Source organism: Diabrotica virgifera, chromosome 3 (genome assembly GCF_917563875.1).
Source record: "Diabrotica virgifera virgifera chromosome 3, PGI_DIABVI_V3a".
In the NCBI taxonomy this organism is placed as follows: domain Eukaryota; kingdom Metazoa; phylum Arthropoda; class Insecta; order Coleoptera; family Chrysomelidae; genus Diabrotica; species Diabrotica virgifera.
In genome coordinates, this window is record NC_065445.1 from 106,823,951 (window position 1) to 106,844,354 (window position 20,404).

The 20,404-nt window shown below is 33.7% G+C and overlaps 1 protein-coding gene and 1 long non-coding RNA gene across 6 annotated transcripts in view; both read left to right on the forward strand.

Moving 5' to 3' along the window:
• LOC114341662 (putative inorganic phosphate cotransporter) overlaps nt 1-20,404 on the forward strand; it is a 125,713-nt gene that overhangs the window by 18,278 nt on the left and 87,031 nt on the right. For 2 of the 4 annotated variants that reach the window (XM_050646794.1, XM_050646791.1), the window contains one exon: nt 15,278-15,395. In XM_050646794.1, the coding sequence (XP_050502751.1) occupies nt 15,347-15,395 (49 nt within the window). In that variant the 5' untranslated portion in view covers nt 15,278-15,346. Of the gene's footprint in view, nt 1-924; nt 1,061-5,393; nt 5,551-15,277; nt 15,396-20,404 lie in introns of those variants that run through there. The other 2 variants (XM_050646793.1, XM_050646792.1) reach the window with 2 other exon arrangements.
• On the forward strand, nt 15,402-19,447 carry LOC126882026 (uncharacterized). Of its 2 annotated transcripts, XR_007697083.1 has the most exons (3): nt 15,414-17,235; nt 17,294-17,496; nt 19,267-19,447. It is a non-coding gene; the product is annotated as an uncharacterized LOC126882026 (long non-coding RNA). The 2 variants fall into 2 exon arrangements; XR_007697082.1 differs by having other exon boundaries at nt 15,402-17,496.

The following is a 20,404-nucleotide window of genomic DNA, read 5'->3' on the forward strand; positions in this document are numbered from 1 at the left end:
GTAAACGTATATAAATAATTAAAACAACAATAAGACAAACATCACTATAAAATATAACAAAGAAATAAAAGCAACTATTTACTTAGTCTTAGTGACTGCCTAAACGTTAGAATTGTCGCCCATCATTTTCATTATATTGAATATCAACAGATTTAACTGTTTTAGACTTTTATTTATGGGGACGGATTAAAGACCTTGTTCTTGCCGCTAGGCCCACTACTCGAGAAAACATGATCTAGAATTTAGAAAATACGAAACGCCATTCAAAGCATTGCCAAAGCAGAAATTGAGACTGCTGTTCAATCTACTTTTGATAGAGTAAATTCTTGCATCGGAAATGATGGGCAACAATTTGAACATTTAAGTCGTCACTAAGTATTTGCTTTTATTTCTTTTTTATATCTTATGGTGTTGTTTGTCTTATTGTTGTTTTAATTAATTATATACGTTTACATCTGGAAAATGTTTCTTTATTTTTTCCATATCACACTACTTTTCCTTAACTTCGTTTACCGGTGACATTAACAGTTGTTTAAAATTTACACGTTTCTTAAGATATCTCGAGATAGAAAAAAAGATATCGACATGCGGTTTTCGGTATTATGTTAAATCGCTTATAACTAGAAAATTATCCACTTTTGAGAAAAATGAAAAGAAACTTTTTTTATTTAATGTGACCCAAAAACACACCAAAATATTTTCCGGAACAAAAAAAATAATATTTTGAATTTGTTTAAAAACTTGTTTAAACAATTTCTGTACAAAAATTTGCAAAGAAACCGAATCAGAATTTTTTTATACGGGAGCTGCCTCAGAACATCGACTATTATGGCGTACATTTTTGACTGTACGTTGACGTAAACAGCAATAATATATTTTTTGTTTTAGTTAAACAATTAATTACTAATGTGAACTACATATTAAAATCAAAAATATTTACTTTAGATAAAAATAATAATTGAATGGAATGAATTAAGGCGAATCTAAACCTCCAAGGTGTTGAATCAGGTTTACGTCTTAAGGCAGTGAATACAAAATTACCATAGTTTTTGTCAACATAGTAAGTAAATACTTTTTCCACCTACCTCTACCGAAAGTATACTTTTCCGGACCTGATTGTAGGGAGCAAAGTTGTACTTTTCCTCCCTAGGGAGGAAAATATTTTTCCTCCCTAGGGAGGAAAAGTAAAAGTGACGTCATTCATGAAATATAACTTATTGACGCCCTGTACAATATCTATTTTCTATTACGTAAGTATCTATACATTTAACGTTTATTTATAAAACAGAATTATTTTGCAGAATGGTAAAAAACAGTAAATTGTTATTTTGATTTAACAATGTTTACATTAATAATTTGACTTATATTTGACAGTTGACAGTTATATTGTACCTACTTGCTAGTTTTAGTTCTAATAAATTTTGTTGGTTAGTTACATAAATAAATTAAGTAAAAATAAAAAAAATGACTTGTTATTTGAGGAAGGTGGAAAAACCATATGTATAACATGGGAGTAAAGTGCCTTTTCCTCCCTTGAATGATTACTGCCCTCCGCTACGCGTCGGGCAGTAAACTTCATTCTCGGGAGGAAAAGTAGCACTTTCCTCCCTTGTTATACAAATAGCTATTATTTGTAAGATGTATATGTTACACTCAAACTCCGAATTCGGACAGTGTCCGAAATTTTTACTCACTCGCGGAGAGAGCATTTTATTCGGACATTGGCCGAAGCGAAATATCCAGAACGCGTTGTGGGTTAACGAAAGTACTCAAAATTGCCGAAATAAAAACTTTCACCGGAGATTGGGCAAAACCATAATACCCATAATCCGACGTGGGTAATCTATTTTACCCACGTCTGGCTGTGGGTATTTGTAATTGGCGCAAACGCCGAAAAGCCTCCAAATATAATCATACCCTACACTAATTCCATAATAACAAGTAAAATAAAATCAAATATTCCTTGAAATTCCATTTATTTTAATTAAAAAAACTAAACAATAAAATAGAACAAGTATCTTATTATTAAAAATAGAAAAAAATATATTAAACGTTTTCATACATATACGTCTTTTATTTGAGTCTTTTTCATACATGTACCACTTCAATGTTTATTATATACAGTTCTTTTCAGAAAATATTCACTTGACTTTTTAGCACACTAAGTGCTACCGTGAAATTTAGAATTGCATTTTATGTTTGATTTTACCCATTTGCAAGATTTGCCTCAACAGTTCTTCTTGCATCCATATCTGATGAAACTTTGTTTGTACCCGGATGACATCATTGCTTCTATACGGACATTGAGCTGTTCATCAGGTACATCGATGTTATTAATACATTTATTAGGAGCCACTTGGAACTGGATTCTAGTAAACTGTCAAGAACTCCATGCTTTGTACCAAGGATATAGGAATCATCGTTCTTATTTAATACAACAGCCATTACATTTCTTGGAGCTAGTCGGTCCCGGTCGATATCGGGGATGTTTACCAAAACGTTATCGCCCATTATAACTGGGGTTAATTTTCTTTCAATAAGCTTTAACATTTTGGCTGCCTGACTTTTTAATGCAGTTACACAGTTTTCTCGTGTTGTGTCTAAAGGGTGCACAAAGGTAAGTCTAAGTCTTTGTAATTTGAAACTTCATCATGGATGTGCTGACCACATTCAAAACAGCTGTTTGCTTTGTCACAATCAATATCACAGAGTGTTAAGTTATCACTTTACATAGTTTTCTTTTCTACATGTTTATTGTTTTCTCCAGTCCTTCTCAATATCTCCAAAGCTTCTTTATCCACACAATTTATTTCTTCGTTATCTTCTTCATTAAAACTTCTTTCAAGCTTAGAGAACTCTCCTTCTAGTTCTTCTTTAGTAGTTATTTTTTTACGACGTCGGCTGTCAAAGGCGATTTGATTTCGGCGTTTGCGTAAACTAGAAATACCCACAACCCGACGTGGGTAAAATAGATTCCCCACGTCGGGTTATGGGTATTATGGTTTTGCTCAATATCCGGTAAACGTGTTTATTTCGGAAATTGAGTACTTTCGTTTACCCACAACGCGTTCTGGGTATTTCGCTTCGGCCAATGTCCGAATAAAATGCTCTCTCCGCGACGTGGGTAATTCACGTTGTCTACATCGCGAAGAGAGTAAAAATTTCGGAAATTGTCCGAATTCGGATTTTGAGTCTATATACAGGTATTTCAGGTGATGTATTTAAATAACTAAATTATAGTACAGGTATAATATAGTATTTGTTAACATATGTATGATTATTATGACTGATTGTGAAATATTATAACATAAAACACTTGGCGACGAGTTCCACTTGGCACCAGGTAACTCGAAGATCAACGCCGTCATAAAATTCGTGCTCAGCGACCACCAAAACCCACGAGTAATGGTTATTGACTGATTTTGAATGATTATAACATCAAAATCTAGGCTACGAGTTCCACCCTGGCCACCAGGTACCTTGGGAACTATCGCCGACATGAAATTCGTGTTCAACGACCCCTCAAAATCCCCGGGTATAAAAACTGAACTAATTTTTGTCAATATTTCCTGAGTTCTAAAAAAGGACCCTGCACAAACCTTATGGAAAATAGGTCCCAGTGGATTTCCTTTGAAGCATCCTGATAAAAAGTTCTCATGGGCACAACGCAATCGTATGAAGGATTGTCAATATATAGAGGTCCAAACTCGGAAAATTTTAAGATTTACGGGGTATTCCAATTCCGTGAGTTACTGGTTTTTTGGCAACATGTAGAAGTTTGGATCAAGGAAAAGTACTAGCAGTCTAGGATTTTTTCCTGGCTATCCAATGGCGACCTTTACTTTAACCTTGGCCTTCAACAGACGTCATCTTCTAGAGTTTCGAGGGTTTTAGGCATTAAATTGATATAAACAGATTACTCATGGGTTTTTGGGATCGCAAAACACAAATATACCATCAGAATTGCCCTCCAGATGACGTGGTGGCCAGGGCCACTGCAAGGGACGTCATCTTCTAGAGTTTCGATAGTTTTCGGCATTTAATTGATGCAAATGAATTACTGGAGTGTTTTTTGAGGTCGCTAAACACGAATATGCCACCAGAACCGACTCCCTGAGCACCTGGTTTCCAAGTCAATGAAAGGGGCTCCTGGAGTTTCGAGGGTCTTTGGTACTACATTGATGCAAACGGATTAATTACAGGTTTTTAGGGATGCTGAACACGAATACGTGATCACATTGTGCCGTAGGCACAATGTGATTCGTGGGTCGAATCTGATAGTGTATGCATGTTCAGCAACCCCAAAAACCTAAGAATAATCCATTTGATTCCTCCGAAACTCCAAAAGATAACCTGTTTTAGGCACCAGGCGCTCCTGTATCTGTGCTGATCACGTATTCGTGTTCAGCAACTCCAAAAACCTATAACTAATCCGTTTGCATTAATGTAGTACCAAAGACCCTCGAAACTCCAGGAGCCCCTTTCATTGACCTTGGAAACCAGGTGCTCCGGGAGTCGGTTCTGGTGGCATATTCGTGTTTAGCGACCTTAAAAAACACTCCAGTAATTCATTTGCATCAATTAAATGCCGAAAACCATCGAAACTCTAAAAGATGACGTCCCTTGCAGAGATCCTGGCCACCACGTCATCTGGAGGGCAATTCTGATAGCATATTTGTGTTTTGCGATCCGAAAAACCCATGAGTAACCTGTTTATATCAATTTAATGCCTAAAACCCTCGAAACTCTAGAAGATGACGTCCGTTGAAGGTCAAGGTCAAAGTAAAGGTCACCATTGGATAGCCAGGAAAAAATCCTAGACTACTAGTACTTTTCCTTGATCCAAATTTCTACATGTTGCCAAAAAACCAGTAACTCACGGAATTGGAATACCCCGTAAATCTTATAATTTTCCGAGTTTGGACCTCTATATCTTGACAATCCTTCATACGATTGAGTTGTGCCCATGAGAACTTTTTATCAGGATGCTTAAAAGAGTATTTTCCCAAAGTATGAACGAAATCCACTGGGATCTATTTTCCATATGGTTTGTGCGGGGTCCTTTCTCATTTTACATCTCTTCGAGATGCACATTAAAAATGCATTTTTCTTATGCTCAAAATGCAATTTTTATCTTCCGGAGATCAATTTAGTTCACAAAATTTCCTGACAATCTCTAGAATCGAATGCAAAAAGTTGCATGACGATTCATCTTACTACACAAAATTCCTAGGTTTAATACTTCGTTGCCTCGCCTATAATATGCATATTCTCCTGAGTTATGCCAGTTAAAATAAAAAGTGGTTCACTGTAACCCAAGCTCCCCTATGCAGTTCGTCGTAAATTTTGTTTTAATATTTATTATTAACTTTTAAATTTTATTTTAATATTTATTTGCGGTCCGTGTGTGATATGAGTATGATGTGTCAAGTTTAAGATAAGTTCTGCATAATTGCGTTCGACTACAAAAATATCATCGGTGTTAATATGTTATTTTTTTTACACAAATATGTGTATTGTTCCAGTTTAGGATAAGTGCATCTTTGAATGGTAAAGTAAATAGCTTAATGTTTGCCATTTTGTAGACATTGTACATGATATTTATAAATATTTTTCATTTGTTTTTCAAAGATACGGCCTTGAGCTTAATATTTTTGTTTGTCATTGATGTTTGTATTTCCGAGTTCTCTAAGATTGATTTTAATCTGCGTTGGTTTTATTTATTTATTTATTTATTTATTTATTTACATGCACAAGAGGCCGTTAAGACCTAAGGCACTTTTATAAAACACAATCATAATTATTTACAACTCAATTGTTTTAAACAAAACAATAGTAGATATGTTACGCTTCAAACTTAGTATATATGTTACGCTCAAACTCCGACTTCGGACAATGTCCAAAATTTTTACTCACTTTGCGATGTGGACAACGTGAATTACCCACGTCGCGGAGTGAGCATTTTATTCGGACATTGGCCGAAGCGAAATACCCAGAACGTGTTGTGGGTAAACGAAAGTACTCAATTGCCGAAATAAACACGTTCGCCGGAGATTGAGCAAAACCATAATTGCCGATAACACGACGTGGGTAATCTATTTTACCCACGTCGGGTTGTGGCTATTTCTAATTTGCGCAAACGCCGAAATCCGTTTCTCACGATTCAGACGTGCAGATCATGTCACCCCCATTATCTTCTTGCAAATAAACAATAAACAGTACAATAAACGCAGCGGAGATGAAGCAGCGAATAAAAATAGCAGGAAAAACGAAATTGGACAGAATAAGAAATAAAGATATTAGGGTACATTCCATGTCAAATCACTCAGGCAAAAAATTTTGGATCTCCGATTTGTCTGAAAATTGGTATATAGCTTCTGCGGGAGGTAAAAATAAGATATTTAAGGTCAAAAAATCTTCTTCTTCTTTTTTCTCCAAATGTTATTTTATGCGATTTTACAGTGATTTGGTGTTTATTTAAACAAATTTGCATTTTCTGTCGTAAAGTATCAATGAAAAACATTATTTTAATAGAAAGGACTCAAGAATGTCGTTATATGGCATTATAACAAGTTATTTTGAATCAAAACAAGTTTTTGATCAAATTTTATAGTGTAAAAAACGTTAAAATACCGTTTTTTACATTTTCCTCCATTCCCAAAATACATCATCATCGATTTGGCTGAAAATTTGCCCACAGATAGACAAAAGATAGGACTTTAAGTGGTTAGAAGGATTTGAATTATATTACAATACCAAAAAAGTTCCATGCAGTAATATCAGACTCAAAAGTATATATTAGTCCAGTCGGGATAGCATTTGACCTTGAACGCCGAGCTGCCCAAAATTTTATTTTTCTGATCTTTAGGGGAGTCAATAGTAGCCTAAATTTAAAATCACGAATGAATTCCTCCGTTACGTTAGCCGCCATCTTGATTTTAAAGGAGAACCTGTTTTGCTCAATATCTCCGCCATTTTTAACTTTTCGACAAAAATGGTAGGAATTGAAATTGTTCCAAATAAATCGTATTTACAATTATTAGAATTTCTTTTTAACAATTTTTGTCGTGAGGTCGATATTTTCGAGTTAATTGTACTTACAGTAGACGCCTATATTTTTGACTATAATATTGCATGTATCTTTTTTGGTATTCTAATATAATTCAAATCCTTATCACCACTTAAAGTCCTATGTTTTGTCTATCTGTGGGCAAATTTTCAGCCAAATCGATTATGATGTATTTTGGGAATGGAGAAAAATGTAAAAAACGGTATTTTAACGTTTTCTATACTATAAAATTTGATCAAAAGCTTGTTTTGAATCAAAGTAACTTGTTATAATGCCATATAATGATATTTTTGAGTCCCTTCTATTATAATATTATGTTTTCCATTGATACTTTACGATAGAAAATGCAAATTTGTATAAATAAACACCAAATCACTGTAAAACCGCACAAAATAACATTTTGAGAAAAAAAGAAGAAGAAGATTTTTTGACCTTAGATATCTTATTTTTACGTCCCGCAGCAGCTATATACCAATTTTCAGACAAATCGGAGGTCCAAAAGTTTTTTTGCTCCAAAATTGAGTGATTTGAAATGGAATGACCCTTAGACAAAGACTGAAACAGGAATCGATAATAACCAAGATACAAAAAAAATTAAAATGGTATGGACACATTAACAGAATGGACCAGGGAAGACTACAAAGCAGGTGAAGGAATCGAAAAGATATGGTAAAAGAAGGAAAGGGAGGCCAAGGAAGAGATGGATCGATCAGATTATAGAAATTGGACAGGAAAAAGGAAAAACGCATCAACAAATGAAAGAGTTAGCAAAGGACGCAAGAAATGGAAGAGATGGATAGAAGATGAATAAAACCTCCGACGCCCCTGAGGAGCATAAGGAGTTTCGAGAAAAAAGAAGAAGAATAATAAATATGTTGATTTTCACCCATTTTTGCAAAAAAATCGTTGTTTTGACTTCTGAGTGATATCAAAAAGTCAAAAGTCGATAAAACTAACAAAATCGGCAGCGTTACCTCGAAAAACTCATAAGCTAATAAAATCTATTTGAATTTTTTGTTTACCCTGATCCAATGATGAGTTCTGATGTCCACCGTAAAAATCATTATATTTTGAGGTGCCATTCGAAAATTTGTCACCGTTGGCTTACTTTTCAATATTTTCCTTGAATTTTTCTTGAATAATCTATGAATTATACTGAATATGCCTATTTAATTTAAAAATAAAATAATTCTACCTTACATTAAAAAAATGTGCTTGAAATATTGATTTTAACCCCTACGGCCCCCTCTTAAGGATAGCTATGACACGATTTTGATAGGCAACCCATGCTAGAAATATTTGTTTATGTATGAAATTTAATAACAAAATGTTTCATCCGGCAAGCAGACGGGTATAGATCGACCCGTATTCGGATCTTAGACTATATCGGCTATTTCTGGATTTCTATTTTCTCATTCGGGGAGACATTCGTCATTTTTCTTTTTCCATAATTTATCTTTAAACCAACTCTCTGTGTTACTTGATGTAGTTATTGTAGCATTACTCTGGCCTGGCTTCTCGGGAGTTGTCTATGAGAATAAAGTCATCGGCATATCAGAGATGATGTAGGTTCTTTTTTTAGTTTAGGAGATTTTAATATTATTTGAGTGCTAGTGTAATCGTTTAATTGCGTACTCCATGACTGTTACAATACTCCAGGGAAATAAGGTTTTTGTCGGGACACTTGAGCAGCCAGGTTGCAAATGGGTTTTTTGGGTACTATATACCTAATACATTATACATACAAAAATGCCCGTCACAGTTCGGACGAGAATTTTAGTTATTAACAAATAAGGGTCAAAAATGGCAAAAATAGGATAATTAAATATCTTATTTATAGTATTCTTCTTTTAGTAGATGAGCCAATGTTTAAAACGGCAGTTTTTTAATTTTGGTCCGATTATTTGTTGCTTCGAAAATTGCAAAATAAAACTAAAATTTCGAAAATAAAAAATTTGCTATAACTTTCGCGAAAGTGACCTTACGACTTTTATATTTCACAAAAAGTTGAGTCAAAGAGTCCATATACTACACAAAAAATTATAAGACGATGCGTCAATTAGTTTAAATTGTATTCAATTTGTTTATCCCAAAGAGCTTTTTTTTGTAATGTTATTGTTCAGAAAATAATAATTATATAGAAATTCTGTGAAAACCACATGAAATAACAATAGTCTTGTTCTCAAATTATTGAAGAAAATCATTAAAAAGTAATTTTGGTCGCTACGAAAACATTTTACTAAAGTAGAGTCATTTTTGGCTTGAAAACAATTTGAATAGCTTTGTTAATATTGACTGTAGAGTAAATTTACCTTGGAATTTCAAAAGCTGGTATTTTTACACAAATTAAAAAAAAAAACTTTTCGCCTATGTTAATTACGGTCAAAGTTAGCTAGTTTTATTATTTAATTCACAGTTACTTCAATATACATAAAATTCTTCTGTAACAGTGTTAGTTACCATACTACTCCGAAACGGCTTGGCCGATTTTTATGAAATTTTACAAGTATATCCTATGGGACTGAGCATAGGTTTTAATCTATTTTTTATATCCATAAGTTATAAGGGGGGTTGCCCCCCTGACATTCTTTTTTATTTTTTTTAACAAAATTATCTATCTTAATTTTATATGATGTAGTATTAAAAAATACATACAACCCTTAATTTACACTGTTCCATCACCAACCCCTATTTGTTAATACCCATCTATATATTTACATCTATAAAATTCTCCTCTCGCAGTGTTAGTTGTCATACTCCTCCGAGACCGCTTGACCGATTTTTATGAAATTATATATGTATATTTGGTAGGTCTTAGAATCGGTCGTAACCTATTTTTCATATCCCTGAGTGATAGGGGGAACTCCCCCTAACATTTTGAAATGTTAGGTGGGAATTTACGTACATAACGTATTCTACAAGACTACCAGTACATACAATTTAAAAAAATTATGATCAAGATCCATCAACAAGCTCTGGAGATATTAATCGCATCATATGTTTGAAGAATCAGTTTCATTTTTTGAGTGCACAGATTTTAATAATTAATTTCCACCGACCACAAATCGATTTCGTTAGAACGTTATTAACAACTCTCTTGAAGTTTAAAGTTTACTCAAACTTTTACACATAAACTATATACCTTCAACTTCGAAATGGCGCTAGTTGGGTTGCTTAATTGATATAAACAAAGTAGCTGTCAATTAAATAAAAAAAGTGGCTAACTTGGACTGTAATTAACCTAGGCAAAAAAGTGTTTTTTTGAAAATTCGTATAAAAATACCAGCTTTTCAAATCCCAAAGTAGTTTTAATCTATAGTCAATATTAACAAAGTTATTCAAATTGTTTATGAACTAAAAATGACCCTACTTTAGTAAAATATATTTTTTAAATACTTTGAAATCATGACTTTTCTTCTTTCATGTGGTTTTCACAGAATTGCTATTAAATTACCATTTTCTGAACAATGTTATTGCGAAAAAAAAAGCTCATTGGGATAAACAAATTGAATAAAATTTAAACTAATTAACGAATCGTCTTAAAATTTTTCGTGCATTATATGGACTATTTGTCTCAACTTTTCGTGCAATATGAAAGTCTTAAGGTCATTTTCACAAAAGTTATAGCGTTTTTTTTATTTTCGAAATTTTAGTCTTATTTTGCGATTTCTGAAGCAACAAATGATCGAACCGAAATTCAAAAACTGCCATTTTAAACTTTGGCTCATCTACTACGAGAATAACAGTATAAATAAGATATTTAATTACCCTATTTTTACCCGTAGCGATTTAAACGAAAAAACTGCCATTTTTGACACTTATTTGTTAATAACTAAATTTCTCGTCCGAACTGTGACGGGCATTTTTGTATATATTATAATGTTTTAGGTATATAGTACCCAAAAAATCCATTTGCAACCTGGCTGCTGAAGTGTTCCGAACATGGTATATTTTTGCCTTATTTCCCTGGCGTACAAGTAGATTTGACGACGAAGTATTTACCTGCTGCACACCTCTACCAATTTTTATCTACTCAGGCCTGCAATGAAGGTTTCTATGTCAAATGGTTTGTGGAAGTCTACAAACATAAGAAACAGAGCTCTATGATATTCGATGAGCTCTATGATATTCGATGAGCTTTTCGACTACAGTTTTCTTCTTCTTGATGTTGGCGATCATCATGGTAATATTTATTTTATTTGCAACAGCACGAAAAAGCTGTACAGATGTTGTGTTGAACCAGGTTCTCAGGTTTTTTAACCAGGATGTTCTTCTTCTTTAAGCCAAGATTTCGCATAATGTGTCCAAAGCATTCTAACTTTCCAGATTTGTTGGTGGTCAGTACCTCTTGGTTCTTCTTCATTTCTCTGAGGCCCTCATCATTTGTGACCCGGTCAGTCCACGGGATTTTAAGAATTCTCCGATATACCCACATCCGATCTCAAATATTTCTAATTTTCTGCACATACCTTCGTTCAAGTTTCACGATTCAACACCATAAAAAGGACAGAGAAGACGTAGCATCGCAGCATTCTTACTTTTATACCAGGAGAGAGGTTGTGGCTCTTGAAAAAATTCCATACGGTTGAAAGTAGATCTAGCTGTTCCGATGCGCGCTCTTATCTCTTGGTTGTTGGTCCATTCTTCATTTATTATGGTACCGAGGTAGTTGTAGTGCGTTACTCATTCTAGAGAAGTTTGGTTGATGTAGAGTTGACTGTCTGTTATTATTTTTCTTGTTAATGATCATAAGTTTTGTCTTCTTGACGTTTATATATTGAGTCCATATTGTTGAGTGTAATTCTTGATTTTGTTCATAAGGACTTGTAGATCTTCTAGGTTGTCCGCAAATACTATGGTGTCATCTGCATACCTGATGTTCTTTAGCGGTCCCCATTTAGTAGAATACCTATTTCAGTTTCGTGCAAGGCTTCGATAAATATTCATTCAAGGTGGGATTGAAAATTAGAGGGGACAAAATACAGCCTTGCCTCCATTCACGCATGACTTTCACATATTTGGTGTGTTCAACTTCAACTCTGAGATTTACAGTATGATTCCAGTAAATAGACCAGGGCGGATCTGTGAAAAAAGGTCTATTTTTGGATGTGCGAGGTGGCATTCGGTTTTTTGCAGATAAAGTTAGGTGACAGCTTCAATAATAATAATTGACTTATGCTTCTTCTCAAATATGCCCGGAACATTAATAAAAAATTAAAATATATAAAAATTTCGAAAAGCATCGATTTTTTTTCTACTTTCTTTGCTTATAACTTTAAAACAATTCATTTTGGAAAAAAGTCGTGGGGAAGTAAAATTAAGATAATTGAATTTTGTATGATATACGACTGGTTTAAATATCTTAAATGATTACCCTTTCTGCAAAATAGCAATAAATACAAAATAAGGGGACAAAATAAGCCTGTTTTTATTCAATATTTTTCAACTACTTTGGTTGCACTTAGAACCTTCGAAATTCGCTTAGAAAATTCTTACAACTTACTTAATTCGTCTACCAAATTTTATTAAAATCGATATAATAGATTTTGCATAATAATTTTGCAATCTAAATTTTTTTAAAAAAGTTAAAATTTTTTAAAAACTTTCTTAATAAAAAGTAGACCATTTAGAAGTTTGCTGATTTTTATACCTATAAAGAGGCGCTCTACCTATCTAATGCACTTTACAGAACTAAAATTGGATTATTTAAGCGGCCTCAGCACTGTTTAAAGTTATAAACAATTTTTTGGTTTATAAACAAACACGGCGAGGACGTTTGAGTTGTAATGAATTCATTTTTCAGTTATTTATCAAATAAACATTTTTATCTACTCTATCTCATGTTATGTATGTATAAGTTTTTAGTTTGTGAAAACTGTCATTATAGATAGCAGTGCGTGAAGGATTTAAAGTGTGCGTGAAGTAACAATGTATTTTAAATGGGATTTACTTTTTCGCACTGTTTTTGGCACACTTTCATGTAATCAAATATCCTTAATTTTCGCGTTGTCATGGTGATGACATTGTCAGCAATAAATTACGACAAAAGTTTTGACAGTTTTGTGGTTTGAAAGAAGTTAGAATTTTTAAATGTCAAAGTTCTAAAAATTATAGAATAGAAATGAATTCCAGTGACGAAGAGTTACAGTTTTTTTATCTGTTTATCGTAGATAAAATATTGTATGAAACTGTGCGTGAAGTACTTTTTGCGAAGTTACGCGATGTATAGCACTCGCTCCGCTGTCGCTCGTGCTCTAAACATCGCGTGCGTTCGCAAAAAGCATACTTCACGAACTGTTTCATAAATAACTATTTTTTGTTTTAGGACAACAGTAAAATGTATTTCGAATTAAATAAATTATATACTTTATTATTTTTGTCTCAATTAATAAAAAAAAATTTTGGGCACCGTGCATAAATAATTATGTTAAGTCTATATTAATGAATAAAGAATTTAACAACTTTTCGAATAAGCTAGCACACGACCCCTATTCTCATTAAAAAAAAATCATCGATTACGTCATCACACCCAGATGGATGACGTCACTAGTATGACGTAGGTATATGCCAAAATATTATAATTTAAATAAAAAAAATCGACCTGTTTCGGGATTTATCTCCAGAGTAGCCCGTTCTCGAGAAAATGAATTTATTCCAACTCAAACGTCCTCACTATATTTGTTTATAAGCCAAAAAATTGTTTATAACTTTAAAACAGTGCTGATGCCGCTTAAATAATCCGATTTTAATTCTGTAAAGTGTATTAGATAGGAAGAGCGCCTCTTGATATGTAAAAAAATTAGCAAACTTCTAAATGGTTTACTTTTTGTTCAAAAAGTTTTTAAAAATTTTTAACTTTTTTAAAGAAATTTAGATTGCAAAATTATTATGCAAAATCTATTATATCGATTTTAACGAAATTCGGTGGACGGATTAAGTATGTTGTAAGAAGTTTACTGAAGTTGTCACCTAATTTTATCTGCAAAAATCCAAATGTCAAGTCTCACATCCACCTCCGCCTTGGTCTATAAAGGTTTCTAATTATTTTCAGATTTTGGTTCAGAACTAGAGTTTTAGTGCACTGCAAATGATCATTTGTTCTGTACCCTGATAGAAACCCTGCTTGTTCTTCTGAGTGATGAAATCTAGTTTTATTTCCAATCTCTTTGGCCGTATTAGAGAAAAGAGCTTATATAGATGGTTTAGTAACCATCTATAATGGGCTTATTTCTTTTTCAAAATCCAATTTATCTTTTTTATGAAGGATGACGGTAACCTACTGGGAATACAACAACTTCCTCAAAGATAAGAAGCTTACTCAGAATACTTAACTGAAAATTTGCAGAGCAGCAATTAGACCAGTATTCACATATGGTGCTGAAGTAATGTGTCTGACACAGAAAGAGGAAGAAAGATCGAGGATCCTAGAGAGGAAAATAATTCGGAGGATAGCAGGCCCACTAAACATAAGTAATAATGAATGTAGAAAACTCAACAACCACGAAGTAAGAGAACTTCTGAAAGTAGAATACATAATCAGATTTATAAAGGCACAGAGACTCAGATGTATGGGACATATAGAAAGGAGAAATCTAGAAGCCGTTATCAAGAAAATTACCAAATGAAGACCTGTATCAGGCAGAACACGAGGAAGAGCCAAAACTGGATGGGAGAACCAGATAGTCGAGGACCTTAAGAAGATGGAAGTTAGAGAATGGGTAACCATAAGTAAAAACAGAAACGAATGGAGAAAAATTGTAGAAGATTCCAAGTCACACAACCAATTGTAAAACCAAAATTTTAATGCGGATTGATTCACCGCGACAAACGAATCGGAAGAGCACAAAGAGGGCGGCAATCACTCCGCCCTATAATTTGCAAGAAGTGTAGTTGCCATGATGATGATGATTAGAGTAACCGAATTTTTCTATTTCATTTATTTATAAACTTCTGGGATATATTCTTCATAAAACTTTGCATTTACTTAAACCTTCTGTTAAATACTTAGATTTCTAAACACCTTTTGATTTATTGTATGAAATTTTTACTTTTTTTGAGAAACTTTAATAATTTGATATTAATTAATTTAAATAAATATCAAAAAACTTGTCACACTTTAAGATCCACTTGAACGAGCACATAAAAATCACAGCGCTATTTTGAATATTCATGTATGTACTATCTTATCGACGGAATTTTCTGTTTTAGTTCAAATAGCCAATTAACGAACCTAATTCGCACATCTCCTAGTTGTGAGTAGTCTTTCGTGGCAACAAGATGGTAGAAACTAAGTACCCCGAAACAAAAGGTCAACAGCACAAAGTTGGTGAGTATCTTTATAGGCAGCAGTAGGATTTATTTTAGATTTTCAGTACATATTTTATTTTTATTTATTTATGGTGTGGCATAGATACAACAAGAACACATAATTTAAAAAAAAAGTAGATATATAAAACATTACATGAAGTATCACAAACGAACATCTAATGTATTAATATACTGTAAAACATTTTCGGTCGCATTCAGGAACTCATAGAAAACTCCAGGGTACCGCCTTCGGGGGCATTCCTCAATAATGTGGCGGACGGTCTGCCGTTGCGCACCACAGTCACACTCAGGAGTAAGGGCCTTTCCCCATCTATGCAAGCTGTCAGCACATCTACCGGTACCTGTTCTTATTCTGTTCAGTGCCGTCCATGTATTGCGGGGCAGTTCAAAGCCTGGCGGTTTCTGATCGATACAGGCCATTTGGTGTGATTCCTGTGGTGAGTCGCTCTCCCATTGTCTTCTCCAAGCGTTGGTGAGGTCGAAATGTTCCTGATGTAGGGAGGTGGCCCTTAACAATGGGGGATATCTGGAGCGCAGTCTGCTCATTTCGATATCAAGCTTATCATGGTGGATGGGTAGTTGATGGTTAGCCTCGATTTTTCGATATTTTCTGAGAAGAGAATGACTGCTTCTTAGTTTAGGCGGTGGAATGTGACTCAGAATGGGAAGCCAATAGTTCGGTGTTGGTCGAATTGTACCTGAGATCATTCGCATTGTCTGGTTTAATTGGGTGTCAATGATCTTCGTGTGTTTGCTATTGAGCCATACCGGCGAAGTATATTCAGCCGCCGAGTATACGAGTCCGAGAGCGGATGATCTGAGTACGGAGGCTGAGGACCCCCATGTGGTGCCACATAGCTTTTGGATTATATTATTTCACGTCTTCAGTTTTTCTGCCGTTCTTTGTAGGTGTTCCTTAAAACTTAAGGTTCTGTCAAGAGTCACTCCAAGATATTTTGGTGTTGAGTTATGAGTGAGTAGTCTGTTTTCAAAGTGAACGGAGAGTTTTTTGTTGGCTTGGGCATTATTCAGATGGAAACAGCACACTTCAGTTTTCATTGCATTGGGCCGTAGCCTCCATTTGCGAAAATATTCACCCATAACAGCAAGGTCATCCGTCAGTATTGACGGATTCAGTACATATTCTATGTATAATGTAAACCATAGAAAAAACTACACATAGTTTTAAAAGTTATGTATCACCCAGTGTATTCACAATTTTTACACTTTTTAAATCCAGATCCTTATCACGTATTTTAATAGTCATTTTTCATATAAAAGACATCTTTTTGGTTTATTTTATTTAAATGCCCATTTAATTGATCTGGTTTTGCTAACAAGAATCTACAGGTCGAGCAAGTCTCGTAAATTTCACGATTGCGAGCCACGCTTCACGCAACCGTGTTTGCGTACTTGTGTTTCGAGTTGCGTGGTCGTGCGGAGTTATATTTACCAAATTTAAATGTAATCGTTTCTACTGATAATAATATACTATTCTCAATATGGCTACTGGTGTAAAAGATAAATCTTATTCTATCTGTTCTTCATGAGTTTTAGATAATTTTAGTTGTATTTCTTTGTAATTTTGTGTTGTACAAAGATTAATTTAACATTTTCTCTGGAAGTATTAATTTAGAAAGATAATATGCTTCATTGGTGTTGTGTTTTGAAGTGTGAAATGCAAAGTAATTGTGATAAAGTCAAGATAAAGTTCACTTTTAAACTGAACTAAATAAGGTATCTGAGAGACAACAATGGTTAAATGCAATACAATGTACAGGTTTTACTAGCGAAATGAAAATTTTCCTGTCCTGTCTGCTGTAATCATTTTATATCTGGTAAGTTACAATTACAACAGTAACGATTTTTGAAGATGTTAACATTTTAATCTTATAGGAAAATAGGAAAACCAGCCGACTTAATCGATAATAACAATCTCCAGATTGGGTTCCTTCAATAAATATGGGCTATAAACACAATGAAATAAGTTCCCCAAAATCTAAAATGGAGTGCTATCAAAGGAGAATTAAAGGAAAAAATATTCATATTGAAATTATTTATAAGGCACTGGACTGTCTTAAATTCTACAATAATACTAGGTGGGTAAATGATTTTAGACATTTTTCATTAAGAGTAGATTAAGATTAAGTAGATTTTCATTCAGTAGATTTAAGACTTGTTTACACGGGTAGAGTAATGATGCAAGTACTTGATAGAGTAGAGTAACTCTACCTGTAAAAATGCTCAGCACAGTAGAATAGCTGGTAGAGTGTATAGTTGGAGTTAAAGTAGAGTGACTAGCAACCTATGGCAAAGTAACTACTCTATGACCACCACTACTGCCAAAATGTCTACTCGGCTGCACACTCTACCCATGGAACACGCTCAATTATGGCAGAATAGAGTAGGTAGGAGAGTACATGGGGGCGCTGTCATTCTGGCTGGAATTGTGTTTTGTGTAAATAGTGAAAATGAAGTTCACCGAAGATGAAACTTTAAAACTTGTAGAGCTATAATACGGCGAATACCAGTGTTTATGGAATTTAGGTAGTGTATACTACAGAAATAAAAGTTTGCAGCAAGCTGCGGAGGATGAAATCGTCGAAAGAATGGCAAAGGAGGCTTTGGAGTAAACGAGCTTAAGCAAAAAATTAAGAATTTAAGGTGCACTTATAATCAAGAGTGTTTAAAAATACAAAAATCGGTTTCACTATACTAGCATCAGTACTATACTTGTACTCTCCTCATGTGAATGGTATCAAGCCATTTTTGGTAGAGTACTACCGCTACTCTACTCTCCTCAAAACTCTACCCATGTAAACAAGTCTTTACAAACAGTGGAAAATGAGGTAGCTAGTAGAGTAGTAGTAGAGTAAAATATACTGGTTTAGCAAATTACAATGTTTTAAGTTAATACAGTAGCGATCAACAGGTAGCCAAAACGTGTTCCAAGATTGCCACTGTAATTTTGAATATTTTTTCGAGGTATTTGGCACACGTATTCGTAAAATAATAAAGAATGGCGGTACAGAGCCCAATTTGAAAAATATATTAATATGTGGAAATTACTCTGTAATTATACAATATTTAAAAAACAGCCTGTACCGCCATTAAGAAGAACAAAAAAATACACTTTCTTCAAATAAACTTTTTTATCCGATGCCTAGATTTTGTGTAATTTTGGAACTACTAATGAAATAAAAAATTTTAGTAGTTCCAAAATAACACAAAATCGGATAAAAAAGTTGTATTTGAAGAAAGTGTATTTTTTTGTTCTTCTTAATGGCGGTACAAGCTCGTTTTTTTATATTGTATTTAATTACAAAGTAATTTCCACATATTACCACCATTCTTTATTATATTAAGAATATGTGTGCCAAATATCTCGAAAAAATATTCAAAATTACAGCCGCAATCTTGGAACACCTTTACGCTACCTGTTGATCGATACTGTTACCTCTTAAGATAGTTTTAATAGTTATTTATGATATAAGTATTAAAAGTACAATTTTAAGACGCGCATGTGAAAGTTAACTTGAAAAAATAATTTTATTAATGTTTTGACTTCCACATCAGATGTCATTGTCAAAATACAAAATATTCATTATTATTAGGTTTATTCTAGCAAACAGTCAAACTAGTCAAAAACCGTCAGCAAACAGTTGGTCGGTAAAAGAACATAATACAGTCACCAGTGCGATCCCCTCTACTAGCGCTGGTCCACTATTCGCTGATGATTTCAAACTGTTTGAAACTGATGCTAAAACAAACCTATTATTATTATGCATATCATTATCTGTAAATAATATTTCTTCTGATTGTTAATTGTAAAGGATAGAAAAATTACCATTTATTTTATTTTTTTTTAGAATCAGCTGAGAGAAGTGGTCTACAAAATACCAGGAAGGAAACGGAATATGTGGCTACGAAAGGCAAAAGAAAGGTTTACAAAGCAAATGTGACACATTTTTTTGAAATATTTAGGAATATCAGTAAATTGCATTAAAAAATGTATGAAAAGATTTTGTTCAATAAAAATGTTTATATTTATCAAGGATGTATTATTTGGTATGGCCACATATCGTCAGTGATGTAATAATACATCCTATCTGTTTTTTTCATGAGTTTTGTAAGAGAGACTAAAAACTTGTCTTAGGGTCACCTCCTGTTTTCATATGATATTTGTTTTGTAGTAAATTAAACTATCTATGAACTACAAAACAAGTCAAAACTTACATATGAACACAGGAGGTGACCTTAAAACATGTTTTTCCATCTCTCATACAAAACTCATGAAAAAACAGATAGGAGGTATTGTCACATCAGCAAGGATGTACAGTGATGAGTGCCCTAATAACCGGCAAAATATGGGCAACATATTTAGTTGTGAGATAAAAAGAAATGAAACTAGTCGAGCTGGGAAATTTAGCGAAATTAACCTTTAAATTTACGTTATATTGATCCCACCTTTACACATATCGGAGGAGTATGTCAACTAAAACTGTCACTGTGACAGTGGTAGTTTCCAAACTCGTCTGATATGTCTGAAGGTGGTACACAATCAATACAATCTAAATGTATAAGTTAATATCGCTAAATTTCCCAGCTCGACTAGTTTCATGTCTTTTTATCTCACTACTTAATACATCTTTTGTGCTATTTTGCCGGTTAGTAGAGCGCTCATCACTGTATTTCTGGTATATCCAGGGAATGTCTACAAAATATATTTTGAATGTCCACAGAACATTCGTGGACATTCATGGAATGTTCCAATAAGACATTCAGGTAATGTTTAAAATGCTGACACAGGATTTTCCTGGGATGTTCAGGGAACATGTTTTCGGGGATATTCCAGGAATTTTTCAATGTCTGTGTACCTTCTATGGACCTATATGGAATATTTTGGTGTTATTACCGCCGCACTCCACTTGCGATTTGTAATCAGGAAGATTGAACACATTGTTTCAAATACAAGTCAATCCATTTGTGACTAAATAATCATGGATT